Consider the following 19,086-nt stretch of genomic DNA (forward strand, 5'->3'; position numbering starts at 1 on the left):
GTTAAGAATACTTTTGATGCAGCAGTCTGAAGAAAGTGGACTTCCTGTCGGTCTCTTTTCCGGTTTAATAATACCAAGGTCTGTAGAGAAAATCATGTTGCTCACAAAATCTACTAAAATCTATCTAATAAAACCTAGTTTACTCTTTTAATAATTCTCTTACAGTACAGCTCTTTAAGATAAATTTTTATGAAAACAATTTTAATGTAAATCTGGGTAGATTTGCATAGTTTTATTATTGATGTATATGTTGACTCGAAATCTAGAGTAGACAACGGGTTTACAAACCTTATCATGCATGTTATTAAATAGAAATAAATAATAAGACATAATGTTTGCATTCGAAAGCGAGAAATCGCAGTTTTACATCATGTACCATACTTTAACGGTATTCGCGCTTAAAATTAACGCATGCATAAAACGAAGCATCTATGCTCAATTTCAATGTAGCCTTAGTCCTGCAACGTAAGACACATCACCCGATATTTTTGTTCTGGGGGGCGATGAATCTTACGGCATAAACAACGGCGCTGTATAGCGTGTTTTGATGTCGACTAACTGTGTAACGAAAGTCAAATTTTCAGGAATATCACACTCAACTGACAGCCAATAACGACGCATTTCAACAAAGTAAAGTCATAACGTTCTAGTCGGACTTTCCTTACTCTGTCTTTTCTCTAATAAATTCAGATTCTCACAAAATAAATGGACCTGCTTTAAAGTTTCGTTGACCTACATTTCAGTTGGCTGGAAAGTGATGAAAGCCTATAATGCCGAAATCAGTTCAAGTTGAAATGTTATTCTTTAATGAAACAAATAAAATATATTGTGCCTATTGGAACTGTAAACAACGTTTCGTTCAGTAAACATATCAACCACATGAGCCTACTTAAACATACTTCGGCATACCTAGACTACCATCGCATTACATCTAATTAAAATGTTTGTCAACGAACATGAAAATGTGTCCATTTGCCAGTGTCATATTTTCATTCCGTCAGGATAAAGACAGCAGAGTAAGTATATTAATTACATATCAATTTGTGGAAGAGTGTCAATATGGGCTGCTAAGTGTGCGAGATATTCCTGAAATTTTGACTACTCTTTCTGATGTCAACCGACATTGGTACACGCTATACAAAACCATTATTTGTATAGTAAGACGTAGGACTAAAACATAAATAACATGTGATGCGTCTTACATTATAGGAATAAACTTCAAGGTATTTTGAAAAATGTATTTTCAAGTTGTAATGTGAAGTTTTTGGATTTATGATGGTCACATTATTACATGCTTTTTGTTTTTCTACATAAACCCTTAGTCCTACAATGTAAGACATCGACCCTAATATTTATAGTTTGGTTGGCGAGGACCTGCTGCCTAAATAAAGGTGCTGTCAAAGTTTCAGGAGTATCTTGCATATTTGGCAGCCCATATCTGTGCTTTTAACGTTTTGGTCAGACTGACTTTTACTTTATCTTTTCTAATAAATTCAAATTCTCACACAAGCAAATGGACATGTTTTCAAGTTCCCTTGGCCTACATTTCAGTTGGCTGAATGCATTGGAAGCTTGGAATTTGTAAAAAAGTGTCGATGTGGGCTGCTTACATCTCGTTACGATGTTGATCGACATCTGATCATGCTACACATTACCATTATTTAGGAAGTAAGACCTTGACCCCCAAAACATAAATATCAGGGTTGATATCTTACATTGTAGGACTAAATAAACCCTAAGATATTACACCTCCAACTGTTAAAAAATTTAAATCTTCAAATAACCAGTCAAAATTCCTGACTTTTGGAGGTATTCTCAGCAAAGGGCATTTGCAACAATGAAATAAAAATGGAACCATGTTTTTATGATCCCATAGACTAAATAAATGTTCAGGTGTTAATAAATTTGTACAAGTAAATAAGAAAGACCTTTAAACACGTGTTTTTTCCTCTTTACAGTAATCTTGGTTAAATTGTCTCCAATTGTGCATTAGAATTCAGATCACTTCCATTTACTCCAAAATAGAAGCACAATCCAGTGAATCAAGAAGCAAAATGTGAATTAATATCCATTGTTTCAATTTCTCGCATGCGTTTCTAAACACTGAGTAGTAAATTAAAACTTGAGACTATATATAATGACAATACTTCAAGATTGCCAAGGGGTTAAGCAGTATTTATAACTCTGTAAGTTGGTGCTGATAATCACCTGAGTAGCAGTCCAGAAGATGATACCTCTTAAGTTGGTGTTTGAAAATTTAAGAATTTGTTATACCGTATACTGATTTTGGTAACAAAGTTCACATTTGCAGCATAACTTATTTTCAAACTATTAGAATGACATCACAAATTATAATGTGTACTATTTCATCATGCTGGTTTGGACTCGATTTCAGGCAATGTGCATCAGCTAAAATTTTCAAAAATAACTTAGAAAATGCTCAGATTGTAGCTTTTTTTCAGAATGTGTGTATTGAGTGCATATTTGGCTGAACAAGAGGATAAAATGAAGTTGAAACATTTCATCATGCCTTTCCTCACCTTAAAATGCGTGCTTGCATGCTAAATTTAAATAAGGCATAGATATGCAAGACTTGACGATTTTACTTGACAAGGAAACCAATGATTCCATGCAAGATTTTATCACTTAAACACTGGGTATGGTGCAGGAGAAAAAGACCAGTGGGTCTAATGTAAATTTCCAAAGGCATATTAGAGTTATCCCTACCTTGCACGTAGCTGCATTATGTTAACGTGGAGACGTTCCCTAAAATGTATGTAATAATAATGAAAGCTAGTAAATCCCCTAAAGAGTTTGCATTCATTTAAAATGCATTGGAAACATTTCTTGTAATACTTTAAGTAAACAAATGTTTTGTTATTTTATACATTTGTAGAACTTGTGAAGAAGAAATAAAGCCTTCTCTCCATTTTGTTCTAGTGTATGGTAATTTGGGGTAATATATCCTGGATAATGTTAATCAGGGATGGTCCTGGCTTTTAAAAAGCTGTCGCCAAAAAAATCGCCAACCTCAGTATTTTGTTGCCAATTTTCAAAAAGTGTCGCCAAAAAAAGTAGTGTACATTTTTCCAAGTGTTAATTTAGTCTGTTAATGTAACAGGCAATGAAAATTACAAAAGATGGATTAGTTAATACTTTAATTACAAGAAGCATTAACAAAATGTTACAAAGTGTTACATGAAGATCCGTCGCGATTTTAGGGCTGCCCACTTGTTGAATGCAGTTTCAAAGTCTAATTTTTCACATCTGTACATGCTGATTCTCATTAAATTCTCGAGAGATGAGATGCAGAGCTTATTTCTGGTGTCAGTTTTTATGAAGTTCATCTTACTGAATCCACGTTCACAGTGTACAGTGCTGACAGGTGACACCAGTAGTCTCTCAGCAGCCCCCCCCCCCCCCCCCCCACCTTTATGGCTAGCTTCACAAAGCTTGTAGCGAATTGCTTCCTAAATCCCAAGAATGATCACTGAATGCTGTATAAATTTTCTCGACAAGAAAAATAGGATCTCCATTCCCACGAATGAAACTTACACGAGTCAACACCTGGCAATATTGGACCGTATATATAAGCATAAATTCACACCCAACTTGGGGATTCTTTCACTCCTGTATTTTGAAAAATAAATAATTATTATTAATTATGCAAAACTTTTTTTTTTTTTTTTTTTTTTTTTGCTATTTCTTGTTGCGGAGTTTAAGTCTCTGCAGCCGTAACACAGGACTGATGGCAAAAGGAAAAGATCAATGAGTAAAATGCTGCACTGGCGACAGATGTAATTGTGATTTAGATTGTTTCCATTTGCTTTGTATTTATACACAGTTGTCGGTACTTCAAAGCTTATCAGTTTTCTATGAAGGTTCAGCAAAACTATTGTATTGGTATATGTATAAAAAAAAACAGAAGGATTAGCCATACAATTAATTGTATCTGTTCTATTCGCGTCTTCAGAAGTCGGTCAGTTGTAGGTATAGTGCGGTAGCATGATTGACTGTATCGCAGCATACAGTACTCAGCCCAGATGTCAGCATAAGCAGATTATGATGTAACAATGCACTGTAAAGATGGGGTTGTCAATAAGAACAAAGGATTGTTTGTGTAACAGATTGATACCAATGCATTGCTTAGTCAAGTTTGTGGCTTCCTTTCGTTCTGCCTTTTAATTTATCCAGTCCAAATCCACGATTGTATGTACAAATTAAATAACCAAAAAGTATGTCGCCAAAAAAATCACCAGATGGGATATTTTTGTTGCCAATAAGGAAAAAAAATCGCAATTTGCGACATTGGCGAAGCCCAGGACGATCCCTGGTTAATGAGCATGATTACATAGCTTCATTTTGTTTTTTAAAAAAAACTAGACTCTCCTTTGAGTGGCTTCATCATTCCATGGCGTTTCATTGCATTTCAACTAACTGACAAATGTCAGTGAAACTTTATAACGCAACCATTGGTTTGTTTTGGAATTTAATTCTCTAAAAAATAGTATGCATTGTCTAAATAAAGCAAACAGACTTTAATATATGGAAATGTGTAAATATGGGCTGCCATGGATGTCAGATTTTCCTCAAAATTTGGCCTCTAGCTCTCCTGTCACCTTGGAAATGAGCTACACAATGCCATTTATTCTACAAGTAAGATGTTGACCCGAACAAAAATATCAGGCTAGACATCTTGCATTGTAGGATAAACCCATCCCCCATTTATAATAAAATTTAATCATAAGGGAAAGAATTTTATGTGACATGGTTCTGATCTCTTTTATTTGGCAGATTCAGAGGATCAAATGTAATTTTGCCAATATGCTCTTCGTTTACTCTTAAATGCATGATAAAATTTTAATAAGGCAAGATATGAATGATTTGGCATTTTAAATTGGTATCAGTACTCATAATTACATGCACAAAGTGTCAATATTAGTACAAGGTGAGGTGCAAAACTTCCTGTTTTGGACTCTGGGTCCGTCCAATGTAATTTTTTAAAAGCATATTAGAGTTCTCTCTCTCTCGTTCTCTCTCTCTGCATTTTTCTTTTCAGTAATCTGTGACACATCTTGATAAGTGTGCCAGAGAATGACATTTTGTGATATATCATCACTGTTGCACTTGCCCAAGGTCAACAGAATTTTCATGGCTCCGCTTTACTGATAAATTGTCGCAGCAAAGTGGAGACGCCAGCAGACATTTCTGTAAACACTGAATTCCTTTTCACACCAAAGATAGTGCTAACTTGTTTTCTAAAGAAGCATTTTTACTTCTTCCACATAGTTTTACACAGTGCATGCTCATCTATATATAGAAAGTATATGATGTTTGAATATTCAGAAGGAAACGAACTTTTGATCCACATCTGATCATTTTTGGCCCCACCACCACCACCACCAAAATGTGTTTTTGGTTGACCGACTGGCACTCTTTCTCACTGGTAAAAAAATCCAGTATGTATATATATATATATATATATATATATATATATATATATATATATATATATATATATATATATTGTTTGCTTTTTAAATTAAAAAAGACCCGCATACTCTAATTTTTTGTACTAATATTGACATTTCTTGCATGTAATAGGAAACATTTTATATTGGGTTAAGATAAAGTTATTTCATTCCTGTCTTTACCGCTTTGGTGGCACAAGTGGTTAGAGTCTTCACCTTGAATGTGAGAAGGTCACAGGTTCAAAACTAAGCTGAGTCATACCATAGACTTGTGAAAATGATACTAGCAGCTGCCTCACTTGGCGCTTAGCATTAAGAGGTTTGTGTTATGACTGGTCAGCTTGGTGTCAGGATAATGTGGTTTGGATATAATGTCTGTCTGGCATGATGCCTCAGTGCTAGATATCACTATAAAACTAACACTGTAGACATTGTAGTGATGAAAAAAATTGTTAAAGCTATGTTAAAAATCTAAATCACACTTGCACATTCCTGTTTTATGATCAGTCTTTGTAATAATTTATTTCAATTATTTACTGGAATTACAGTATAGTGGTTGTACAACTATTAAGAACTACTGACAGTTAGTCCACCATTGAATTGTAACTGCAACTGAAAGTTTTTTCTCTACCATAACCGGTAATCTTAAAATATAAATAGTGGAGAACACCTTGTGAAGCACACTGTCTTATGAAAACAGTATTATATTGATTAGGGTTCATACAAATGACTGAATCAGGAATCGGCACAACCTAGAGCCCATTCATTTATCACAAAGTGGCTGGGTGTAGATATTGTGCAACATTAATGTAGAATTTGATGATTCCATTGGCTCTATGGCCCATAAATGGAGTTTGACAACATATTCTGCAACATGTAATTCCTGACAGTCTGCAGATTGACAATTGATTGCTACATTTTGATAATGTTTTGCTATTTATTATTTATTGTTTCCAACCCTCTGCCTTGGAAAGGCTCAGAGGTTGATTAATTTCTTTATATGGTCTCTGGATGACCAAGAAGCTTAGGCCCTTGCCTTTACACATCATATACATCTTCTTTGTGAAAAAGCTTGCCAGAGTTGTCCCATGGATCAGTGGTTCTTACCAGGTTCATCCTTCAGATGTATGTACAACTCATTATGTGCTTATGAATAGCATTATACCTACAAATCCAATGCCAGCATCGTTTATTCAACACCATGTTGATAAAAGCAAATATTTTCTGTCCGTATTGCAATCATTTCACTAGACAGAAAGTGAACGTAAACTATGTTTTGAACAGCATTATCTCTTGTTTACTCTTGTACAAATTTGTTCTATTTTATCTTCCTCTATTGTTGGCTGTGTATATTCATGATGCTTGATTACATATTTTATATCACAGTATATGCCAAGCTTTATTGAAGACCATCAAGTTATTCCCAAATGTTTTATTTTCCACACAACTGGCCATGGTCGAGGACAACAGTACAAAAGAAAATTCACTGACTGACACTTAGAGAGGCTTTCAACCATTTCATTTAGACTGAACTTCATTTCCAAAATTGCAAATGTTTTATTTATCATCTATCAATCTATTTCTCTTAGACTTTTGAAACACTCCTTGTATATAGGAATGTCAGAATGAACCACTTATCAATACAGTGGTTGTACAACTATAAGAACTACTAACACATACAGTCCACCATTGAATTGTAGCTACAACTGAAGAGTTGTTCTCTGCCATGACCATTAATCTTAGAATATGATAATTAGTGGAGAACACCTTGTGAAGCACACTGTCTTATGAAAACAGTTTTATATTGATTAGGGTTCATACAAATGACTGAATCAGGAATCAGCACAACCTAGAGCCCATTCATTTATCACGAAGTGGCTGGGTGTAGATATTGTGCAACATTAATGTAGAATTTGATGATTCCATTTGGCTCTATAGCCCATAATGGCAACATATTCTACAACATGTTTTTACTGACTGCCTACAGATTGACAATTTATTGCTACATTTTGATAATGTTTTGTTATTTACTATTTTTGTCATTTCAGATGACTCAGCGACTAACATTTCGTCGTCGCTTGTCTTACAACACAAATAGCAACCGCAGGAAGGTGTAAGTAAAAGATTTTGTGTATAATTTCATTTTTTTCTCCAGTTATTTAATTTTCAGAAATCTTGTCGGCAAGAAGTAGTAGGAGAATGAAGAAAGTTGAAGGGGAATTATAAGGTGAATCCAAATAAAAAAATACTTGGTTATGGTTACATGGGGGAAAAAATGGATGCATTGATTTGTACAAACTTATTGGGTGGTGGTGGTCTGGAAGAATTGAATTGTAGAATAAACTAGAAAATATGTATCATTCACGTTCTGGACTTATCTACAATTGTAATGTCCCTTCTTTTTTCCTCTTGCAGAAGTTTCCCCCCTCTCCCTCCCCCTCCCCCCCCCAAAAAAAAAATGAATGAAGGGTTGGTCAGGTAACCAAAACCTCATACTTTGTTATTTGGCCTTATCATTATCAGTTTCAACATCTACCATTAAAGCAACTGGTCAGGTGTCAGATTAAAAGGAGGGGAAATCCCTGGTCATCAGCTTTAAATTATACTTGAGCATTCTCACTTCACTTTATTTAGCTGATTGGATGAGAATTGGATACTAAAGGTGCTTAAGTTCTCTGATGTTTAAACTGATGAAACTTGGAAGCATTTATTTAAAAATACACTATAAAAGCCTGATTAAAAAAACAGCACATGTGCATGAAATAAACTGATTTTGATTTAATACATATTTCTTTATTTATTGGCATATTAAAAGTGATTTGTAGATTTATATCAGAAGCTGTACATTTTACATTATACATTATATACTCGCTTACAAGTTCAAACTGCAAACAGCAAAGATCCTAATCTGCCATAGCATATTGCACCTGCAGACCAGGGTCCATATTGCTTATTTTAATGATTACTCCTAGCAAACGGCACAGACCCATGTCAGCCTGTGCATTATGCACTTGCAGATCTGGGTCTTTGCAGTTTGCACGTGGACTCGTTATAAATGAGTATATGTTGATTGTATTTATTATCCTTTAGCACTTGTTATTACAGTGTATGCCAAAGAAAGTACCCAATGAGACAGTTCTTTTATTCAGTATTTGTGCTTCTGTTTAAGTCTTTCCAGCACAAAGTAAAGGAACAAATCTGTGTTTTTAGATATTGCTTTTAGAAAATGCTGCTTTTGATTGATAAAATTATCTGACCTTTTGTACTATATTTGGAACATATGTCAAAATATTTTTAAAAGAACAAAATTTTAAAAAAAATTAAAGCCTGAAAATATTCGAAGTTGTACCAAAATTGATAATTGAATGTGAAAGCTGTTATCATTATGATTCTACCAATTTTTAGACTTTTAATATTCCACATAAACAGTTCTGCATTCGGATGAAAATGTAGTAACAGAACCACATTTTATCTTCCAGTTTTTCTTTTAAATACTTTTGAAGCCACAATGCATTTTTTTTTGTTTGAAGTTGTAAGCACATGTATGAAGAAAGGGATGGGTTTTTCAAATTTGAAATAGCACATTGTTTTAACAAAGAACATCCAACATGCATAAAAGTAAATCTTGCAGAAAAAAATTCAGTAAGATTTTGACAAGAGCATTGGCATTGTCTGAGAAACTTTATTTTAGAATATGGATAGTTGCATTTGTATGCCATATACTATTTTTTATTGACTTTTCTTTCTTTTTTTTTCATAATTTGACAAACAGATCCAAGACTCCTGGTAAGTAGTATTTAGCTGTAGCCAGTTCTTACTGTGTAACTAAGGGTGTTGGGTGAGTAGTACATGGCATCTCGTACTGTCGATATGGACACGGATGTTTAGATAAAGGTATCAAAAATTTGTGGAAAGGGAATGGCTCAAGCGCAAAGTTGATGAGAACGTAGTTGGTCAGTTTGTCTGATTGCAGGTAATTCTAATTTAGTCTTTTTATTGCCATTTCAAGCTGCTTTTTCATCGAAAGCAGAACTTACTTTACTCACAACTCCCTTTGTTTTCAGTTGCGTGAATGCTTTAAAAAGAACTTTATTATTGATTTCATTCAGAAGGTTGTAGTATCCAGAATGAAAGAAACTGTGCAATTTCCTCTTGCAAGTAAAATCTTTATGCACAATAGGTCCATGTGTGGGAGTGTAGATGATTTGAGAAATGAATTTCTCAGACATACTGTGCTTCATGCAGATGCAAACAAGCGCCCTAGCCAAAGCACTCATTTCTGTCAATGAGAAAGAAATACTATTGACAACACCCAGTCCCCTTCTGCAAATTAAAACACGGTGACTAATTTATGCAGTTCAGATCTACCGCCATACATATTTCATGCTTATTTTATTTTACATTCTGTCAACACATTCACTCACTGATAAAACATATAGTCTAAATGTGACATTCCGGACTTCTTCCCTATGTACAATTTATGTATTTTACTGATTATTAATAGCCACTCTTAGTTTTTCTGCTGCTTTTTTATCTTCTTGGCTTGAGTTTGGATGTGTTCACTGTGTATTGTGCAGTGAATAAGCTACATAAAGTTATGATCAACAGTTTTTATTTACTGGACTGTAACAAACAAAAGTTTACGGTTCCAAATTCGATCACAGTAGACTACCTAGCAACAAAGAAACTTCACAAAAAAATTGCTATTAAATGATTGGTAAAGTACTTAAATCATACATGTTGAACATGCTGGAATGTCTCTTTTACGTTAATATATGTTATCAGTGGTTTGAATATGCCATCAGGATTTTTTATAAATTGCCTATTCCTATGCCTAGTATTGTATCAAAGTTCATAAAACCATTGTGCACTCCACAATCATTTCCTCTTTCTGAACTCTCAGATCTGGAATGGTGCAGGAGTTGTGTGAATTTATTGATGCATACACTTTTGGACAGGCAGTGAACACTAATTTCCAATTTCAAAAAGCATGGTGATGATAACATCACTTTTTTAAAAAGATTTATAAAAATGCAAATAAGCAATTTGTATGCTCAGATATTTTTCATTTCGGTAAGGTCCATTTCAATGGATATGGTGTTATGTGCATTGTTGGACATGTTCACTTGTGGAAACCAAAGTAGTCAATTTAGTACCTGTGCAGTTTTGTCTCTGTAAATGTACCCAGTTTGATAAAATAAGGAAATGTACAATATTTTAATACAAATTTTAGTGTACAACTGTTTATTTTTCACCCCAAGTATTTAATAATTGCAATTATATAGTTCCACTTTGGAAAGCTGAGAATTATTAATCAAACATTTATGTGATAAAATTTATGACAGCTATGTCTTTGGGACACCAGTTATTAATAGTGATATGGAGAAATGCATTACACATGATTTTATAAGCAATCACTGGATATCTTTTGTTAAAATCAAGTAATAAAAAATTTTGAGCTGTCTGTGCCTCAAAACAGAGAAAAAGGACCAATATAATTATGCACAAGCCATTTTCATGCATTTCATCTTCCAGTTTAGCTAACTTTGCTTGTAATTTTAGAAATAACTTGTCTGTTGTATAAGTCCGAAACATTGAGGCACAGACAACTGATTCAGTTCCCATAGTCTCTAAAATTAATATTTGGCCCAATTGCTTTATTTTTCTGGTTAGATTGGCAAATCACACACACCATGCAAAGGATCTATCCACAAGGAAACTTAAAACTATAAACAATTATGTGCTGCATGCCCTGTTGTTAAAATAGTTCTCTTGTAAGGAATAGAAAAATCCAGTCCACGAGATTTCCCAATTTAACCAGTTGTCTTGTTCAAATTTCTAGGCTTCTTCAGGACCAGATAAAATGTTCCTAATCGAAAACGTATTTCATTGACTATCAAGTACAGACCTCCAGAACCAATTTGCTTGGTACCTTGGATGTTTTGGTCATGATAATTCAAATAGCTTGCCATGAAACTTTACACCCATGTTCATCCCATGGTCTAGTTCATTGGTTCCCAAATGTTCTTGGGCCATCACCTCCTTGGTATCCTCAGCACCCCCATTTCTTATCCCGTAAAAAGCATTATTCAGCATTAGTGAGACCCCCATAATCCTCCCGCCCCCATGGGGGGCAGTACTGCCCACTTTAGGAACCACTGGTCTACTTCATCCCAAGTGAAAATGGTGCTGTTAGGGCACCCAATATGGCCAACACACAAGTCATCTTGAAAATAGTTACTGATACTCCTCCTCCTGAATGGATAGTCACATCAACATGTGATTTTCACTAATGATTTCTTACAATGTTTAGTTGGTCCCACTATGGCAGCCATTTTAAAAGTATTATTTTTGCTACCTTCCTGTGTGAATGATCATAACAGCATGGGGTTTTCACTAGAAGAATTTTTTACAAATAATATCTGGTTGGATCTAAATGAAAATGGTGCTTCTGTGAAATCCAATATGGCTGCACATGGCAGCCATCTCAGCAATCTTGTTATCACAACTCAACCTGAAGAAAATGTCTTTTTGACTATGGGGTTTTCACTAAAGGTAGTCTTGTTATATCTGGTTGATCTTCAGTGTAAATAGTACTGATTTGACCTCCAGTACGACAGCCAAACAGCAACCATCTTGAAAACCTTGTCATCACTGCTGTTGAGTAGATGGTTATATCAACACAAGGTTTTCACTAAAAGACCAATTATGTATAGTTGGTCTTAAATGGAAACGGTGCTGAGCTGATGTCTAGTATTGCCACAACAGCAGCCATCTTTGAATATATCTCTTCTCCAACGAAATGGATGGCTATATCAACATGAAGTTTTCCTCAATCGCAGCAAAATATCAGAGATGGTCTCAACACTTGACAGTTAAAATGAAGAAATGGTCTTATATTGAATTCCTAGAAATTCCCTCTGCCCAGTAGAAGATTAGTCCCTTTGAATGTCACTTTTTCATCTCTGTTGTCAGAGTTAAATTTATTTTTGAAAATATTGCATTTCATTTTCAGGCGGTAAGCTCGTCTATCTGTACCAGAAAAAATTGGGCACCATTCCACGATGTGGTGACACTAAAGTGAAGCTGCATGGGGTATGTAAAGATTGATTGATGTAGAAATATTTTAAAGTTTTAAAGCAAACCAAGCAGTTATTTTTGGTAGTAGAAAGTTAACAACTTGGATTTTTTTTCCACAGGTAATTATACCAATTATTTTCTATGTCCACCATATCGCTGATATTTTTCACCAACATGCTGCAGTAAACTGAGTTTTTATTCATCTTGTAGGACATCATCTTTTTCAAAGAAAAATGAGAAATGCAAGTTTCGTGAGCATAGAGAAATCACTATTCACTCATCTTGCAAGCGACTAAAGGCAAATGACTTTATACAAATTCTTGTCCAATTGGATTAGTGTAATTTTTAAGCAGATTTCTAAATGAAACGTGCAAGAAATATTTGTGCATATCTTGTAGGACAGCCAAGTCATATTTTCTTTTGGTGCATTGGCAATTGATAGAAATTTCACAGCCTGTGACAATGTGCCCTGAAAACTAAATTACTATTATGTACCAAATAAACATAATTTTGGCACAACCTTTGGGATTTATGTATGGACTTGAATTTTGCATCTAGTATGGATTATGCTTTTAAGTGCATTGATGAAATACAAAAATGAAATAAAGCAATAAAAGATGTGTTTACCCATTTATAAACCCTTCTAATCTTCAAGCATTATTTATGTGTGAGAAAAAATGCTACCACTTGGTCCACGGCCAAGTAATTATTTTATGACTTATGTAACCAACCATTATAGGGTGTAATATTAAATACCTTATTTCAAAGACTGTAGGTTGCTGATTAGCTGCAAATAGTTACTGGGAAAACTGAACAATTTTTAAGATGCTGGTGCAGTATTGGTAAAATTGTATGCAGTAGTTGGTGCAAAAGTTTAACTATTTTAATTGTCACGATATGCTGGATGTATATGGTTAGATTTCACTGGGCTCATTTTACTACGGGGTACCTCTAAGGGCATTTTTCTCAGAATAAAGCATGCATATTTTCATTTGATTTTAAAGTTTCCTCTTGGATAGATCATTCATATTATGCAAGCATGTTTAGCCATTGTTGACATGAAAGTAATAATTTGGCAAAACATTGACATTATAGTGGGTAGGAACTGAATCAGTTGTCTGTGCCCTATAGCAACAGACACACCCACTGGAAATGGTCATGCATAAAATACGCACAATCCCTTTCTTGTCCTTATTTTTAAGTCGGCAAGGGTGAATTTGTTTTTAATTTTAGGAATAACTTGTCTGTTGTGTGTGTTATATCTTTTTACCAGTATTTTGTCACTCTGGATTTTTAAAGAATGGAAACCTTGGGAGAGCATAATAAAATGTTTATAGCGTTTTCTCATTTTGCCTATAACAAATCCACAAAGGCTACCTGTTGTAAAATTCAAGAACATAAATGTGTCCATCAACTAGTTAAATTTGATCTCTGCTCGTGCACTATATATTTTATAGTTTTGGTTGACAAAATCCAGTCATGTTCAAGTCACATGACCAAAGCACCTGAAAGTTTCAAACAAGTGAAAGTCACATCAGATAGGTTTGATGGAACAGCTGGATGTACTTGTAAAATTTTAAATAGTAACAGGAAGTAGTGTTATGTTATTTCTTGTGGATTTGATCCAGAAATATTCTATACATGTTGCCAAAACTACCATTTAATCAGCCTAATGCAGACTGCTCTGTTGGCCTAAGTGGTTAGAGCGTCCACCTCAAATGCGAGAGGTCATGGGTTTAAAACCCAGCTAAGTTATATCAAAGACAAAAAGGTAGTAAGCAGCTGCCTTGCATGGTGCTCAGCATTAGGTTAGTGTTAGGACAGGCTGGCCTGGTGTCAGGATATTGTGTCCGAGTGGGACATGATGCTAAAATGCTAGACATTACCATAAACTGCCACACTGCTGACTGTAGTGACAATTTTTTGAAGCTACTTTAAAAATCTAAATCACACACACACACAAAACATAATGCAAGAGCTGTGAAAAAATAATGTTGTCTAAAATGTACATATTATTCTGCACCAATTGCATGAGTTAATGAATAGTTGAGATCAGACACATACAATGTCCATCAGTATCAGTACAGGTTTGGGGGCTGATTTATCAGACTAGTCAACACATTGCATTTTGTCAGCTTATTGAGTAAAAGATCTGGTTCATGCTTATTCAACAGTATTGACCATAAGCCATTACTAATCCAGGCATTCAACTGGTTATGGTGTTCTTTCATAATACTGAGTAGTGAGTGGGGGGGTGGGGTGTTCCATACCCAGTATATCTAATAGATGGGGTTAAAATATACATGTGAATTTTAATTGATACAAATTGCAGTATGTTGGTGCACTGATAATGATATCTTGTTGAACCCCATGTGAGAAGGAATTTACTTTGTGATCAATGGTCAGTATAACTGATGGTAAGAAAATGTTTTCTGTGTTTTTTTTTTTGTTTTGTTTTTTTTGAAGCGTAACTTAATTCAAGATCTTATACTGAGTCGAAAGTTTGTTAATGGCTTGCACTAAGGTATGGAAGAATCCTTTGAATTTTGGTGTCAAAAGAACAAAGGCCAAGATCATCAGAGCTGTTAAAAATGGGGGGAGGGTGCAGAATAACATTTGCTTTAGAGTAAGTTCCTTTACCAATCTTTGAATAACTTGCACTTCAGGTAAAGTGAAAAAATCGGATGTTCTGGAGTTTCAAGGATGAAAGTCATAATCAATGCAAGTCTAATTTTAAACTAATGGTATTTCGCACAGCACATTTACTTTAAACTGTATACTTTGACCAAAGATTGAAGTCATGGGATTGGCTGGTTAATAATGCCATAGTGGTGTCTACAAAGTGGGCTATTAACATTGAGGCAGATGTATAATGTGCCATTCATGATACTCTTGTTCACTTAGTTTACAGTTGTATGTGTTATTGAATTGGCATGTATAATGTTAATCACGCAAATCGTGTTTTTTTTCTTCTTCAGATTAGACCGGCACGACCCAGGGAACGATCATCCATGTCCAAGAGGCTGAAGACAGTGTCCAGGGCCTATGGTGGTGCACTCAGTCACAAAGCTGTCAGGGACAGGTAAGAGCAGGAGATATCTTATTTCCTTATGTACAACAAACACCAGACTAAAAAACCCAGATCTGCTGATGAATAATATAGGGCACTATTGGTAATTGCTCCCCAAAACTACCATTAGTCACCTCAGGAAAACAAGTGACTATTCATCAATGGAAGATAATAATGACTGTACATTTCACAGCATCCTCTACTCCTTCCAAAACTTCCCACTTGTTTGTCACTGGTCATCGTACAGTCCGTATTATCTGTAGCAATATGTTGTACAATATGTCTGCATAGTAACAACATATGTTTGATAAACCCATTAGGCTTTGTAGTAGTCAAGCCAGCTTTTCACCCTTTATAGGATTCTTAGCCAGCTTTTCACTTTTTATAGCATTCTAACCAGCTTTTTGCTCTTTATTAGCATTCCAACCAGCTTTTCACACCTTTGTAGCATTCTAACCAGCTTTTCACCATTCATAGCATTCTAACCAGCTTTTCGCCCTTTGTAGCATTCTAACCAGCTTTTTGCTCTTTGTAGCATTCTAACCAGCTTTTCACACAATGTATTTGTAGCATTCTAACCAGCTTTTCTCACTTTATATTTGTAGTATTCTAACTAGTTGGGCTTTTTTTCTTTGTGACATTATAACCAGCATTTTACACTTTTTAGCATTTGTGGATGTCTTGCGTGTTAAGTAGAAAAGCTGTTTGATTTCTGGGTCAAAAGGTCAGAGACAATTCCAAATAAGCAGCATATTCATATATTTTACAGACACATCAACTAAAATGCATGAAGAAATTTTTAAATGTGTGCAAATAATACAATTTTTTTAAAGCATTTGCTTCAGGACCTATGAGCTGGAAGCAAATACCATGCTTGTACAAGGGGGCATTCAATCAGTATATACTGTGTGTTTTCAGTAGCAAGGTATTCCATGCAAATCTGAAAAGATAGTACTTGATCACTCACTCAGATCATCATATAGTCAAGCACATCTTGAACTAGTCTTGCTCAGACCCATTGGTCAGCATTGTCCTACTAGTACCTCCATAAAGGACTATTGAACACCAACCAAATGTATTATATGCCTTTTAAAGGTACTTTTGTGGGAGAAAAAATTAAAATTAAAGATCAAATTCATAGCGAACAAGAGTAATCAAGAATGCATATTTAGATTCAGTTGCAGCTATTTTGATAGTACATATTAGTTCAGAATTTAATAAACATTCAGTTACTTCACACATGTACATGTACAAAGATGTACAAGAAAATATGCTTGTAAATTTTGACAAATATTTTAATTTTTCAAGTCTGTTTTGTTTTGGAAAGGATGCTGGTACTACATAGCCATAAGTAAAAGTATTGCTAAACAAAACATCGATGATGTAAAAGAATTTTCTTAAATATAACAATTCATAAGCCATTTGAATGAATCACCAGTACATAAAGGCTTTCCGTGGATTTGGTTTTGGTAAGATAGAAATAAATTGGTGAATAAAAATAATATGGTGAAAATCTTTTTCAATCCCAGACCCAGTTATGAATAAATTACACTTAAGTTAGCTCAGAATAATGGAGACTTTAAGGTCTTTGACTTACAAATAAAATATAATAGTGAAAAACAGTGTACATGGAGGATGATGCATGTTGCATAGTAATTAGGGCTGTTCCATTAAACATACATGGGATCCAGGGAAGACGCTTTTAAAGTGGGGGGTACTCACCAATAGATGCAATTTACAATTGTCATTTTCATATGAAATTGAACTACCCTGGCATATATTTTTTTAAAACGGCCTTTCCTGGGTACTATGTATGTTTAAATGGAACAGCCCTTATATTGAATAATTCACAAATGAACACTTGAGCATGTATATTTTCATTTTGTCTCCTGCATCTCCTTATGGCACAAGCTCAAACCCTTTAACAAACGGTGATTTCTGTCTCATTTGGAACAGTTTGTATAATAATATTTTACTTTCATTTAAAGTAATTTTAGGCAAATATTTGTTTCATGAATATGTCAAAAGACTTGGTAAACATGTGCCCACTACTTTATTTAGTACAATGTAATTCTACATTCAACATGGAGTTAATTAACTTTCATTTGTGCATTAGGTTTATTTTCTAATTGTAGCTTTTTCATGTACAATTGACTGTTTTTCATGTGCATCTTTTTTTTTTACCTTTTTAGAATTGTAAGAGCTTTCCTGATTGAGGAACAGAAGATCGTAGTGAGAGTACTGAAGGCACAGGAAGCATCAAAGAAATCATAAACATGTTACGTATGGGCAAATAAAAAAATCCGAAACCAAAACAGTTTATTTTTTAATGTTTTATCATCCCGCCTGTTATCGTTTATTCAAGACCACATTTTTTTTATCTTGAGAAAAATAAAATTCGCCTTTTTTAACTCCAGTGGTCATAGACTGTCTATCCATAAACACAAGTTTGATATTGCTAACCCAGTTAAATTATTTTGAAAATAGCCATGAAACTCGACATGAACATTTATCCCAAGATCTAGTTGGTCCTGAATGAAAATGGTGCCACTTGGGTATCAAATATGGCTGCCACAGTGTACCTATGAAAATCTTGTCAGTACATTTTATGAATAGATGGTCATATCAACAATGAGTTTGTTGTTGATACTTTTATCACTTCTCTTAGATGGATTTATTAGGATGTCTTCATGGGATTTTCACCAAGGGTTCTTGTTTAAAATGGTCCTGATCTTTTAAGAGATCCGATCTCCATGGTGGCCAATTGAAAATCTTGTCACTGCACCTCAAACAACAGTGGTATCAATCTTGCATACGGTATGGCTGTCATGATGGCCAGATTGAAATTCTAATGTAACTGTTGAACATATGATCATATTAAAATGGTCCCATTCTGTTGTCCAGTATGATCATCACAATGGCCAGTTTAAAAAAAAAATTTTGTTGCTAAACACAACTGACAATGGTTTCAGCACTCAGCAGTTGAAATGAAAATCTTGTAATTCTGTAATTTTTTGGGATAGTAGAACAAAAGTCCCTGAAAGAATTGTGTCAACCTAGCCCCACCCCACTTATTTGGGTTTTGGAATGTAGATTAGACCTGATGTGCCCTTTCACATGTTTTACGAGATGACTATTAATAGACCTACAGCAGAATTTTGGTGCAGTGGTAAGGGCTGTTCCAGTAAAACATATATCCCCCCCCCCAGGGATGGCACTTCAAAAAAACTTCTGTAGGAGGTTGTGTTTCAAACTATTTTGATTCTAACAGTGGAAGGATGGTTAGGAAAATCACTTCTGTTGTGGGTTGTGTTAACAAAATGAGAAATCGCTGGTGGGGTTGTCAGAAAAAAACCCGAATATATATATTTAAAATCGCATCTAACCCCCCTCCTTACTGTCTAACGTGAATAAAACATTGGGTCAGAAAATGATGCCAGTATACGCAAGTGCATGTAATTTGTT

At 34.7% G+C, this 19,086-nt stretch overlaps 1 protein-coding gene across 1 annotated transcript; it reads left to right on the plus strand.

The window, feature by feature from the left end:
• Positions 1 to 3: 3 nt before the first annotated feature.
• Positions 4 to 17,936, plus strand: LOC149805976 (large ribosomal subunit protein eL34-like). Its single transcript, XM_089950773.1, has 6 exons — positions 4 to 78; positions 7,520 to 7,584; positions 9,244 to 9,257; positions 12,487 to 12,566; positions 15,530 to 15,633; positions 17,814 to 17,936. Exons 2-6 carry the CDS (start codon positions 7,520 to 7,522, stop codon positions 17,893 to 17,895), a joined length of 345 nt encoding a protein of 114 aa, XP_089806899.1. The 5' UTR covers positions 4 to 78; the 3' UTR covers positions 17,896 to 17,936.
• The last annotated feature ends 1,150 nt before the right edge of the window (positions 17,937 to 19,086 follow it).

This window comes from Sinohyriopsis cumingii, chromosome 2 (assembly GCF_028554795.1).
Source record: "Sinohyriopsis cumingii isolate HCF-2022 chromosome 2, ASM2855479v2, whole genome shotgun sequence".
NCBI lineage: Eukaryota > Metazoa > Mollusca > Bivalvia > Unionida > Unionidae > Sinohyriopsis > Sinohyriopsis cumingii.

Excerpts from the sequence above, each read along its gene's own strand:
- LOC149805976 (XM_089950773.1), top strand. The coding sequence starts at position 7,520 with ATGACTCAGCGACTAACATTTCGTCGTCGCTTGTCTTACAACACAAAT. Across the intron at positions 12,567-15,529 it reads CTAAAGTGAAGCTGCATGGG|ATTAGACCGGCACGACCCAG; the intron begins GTATGTAAAGAT and ends TTTCTTCTTCAG. Across the intron at positions 15,634-17,813 it reads CACAAAGCTGTCAGGGACAG|AATTGTAAGAGCTTTCCTGA; the intron begins GTAAGAGCAGGA and ends TTACCTTTTTAG.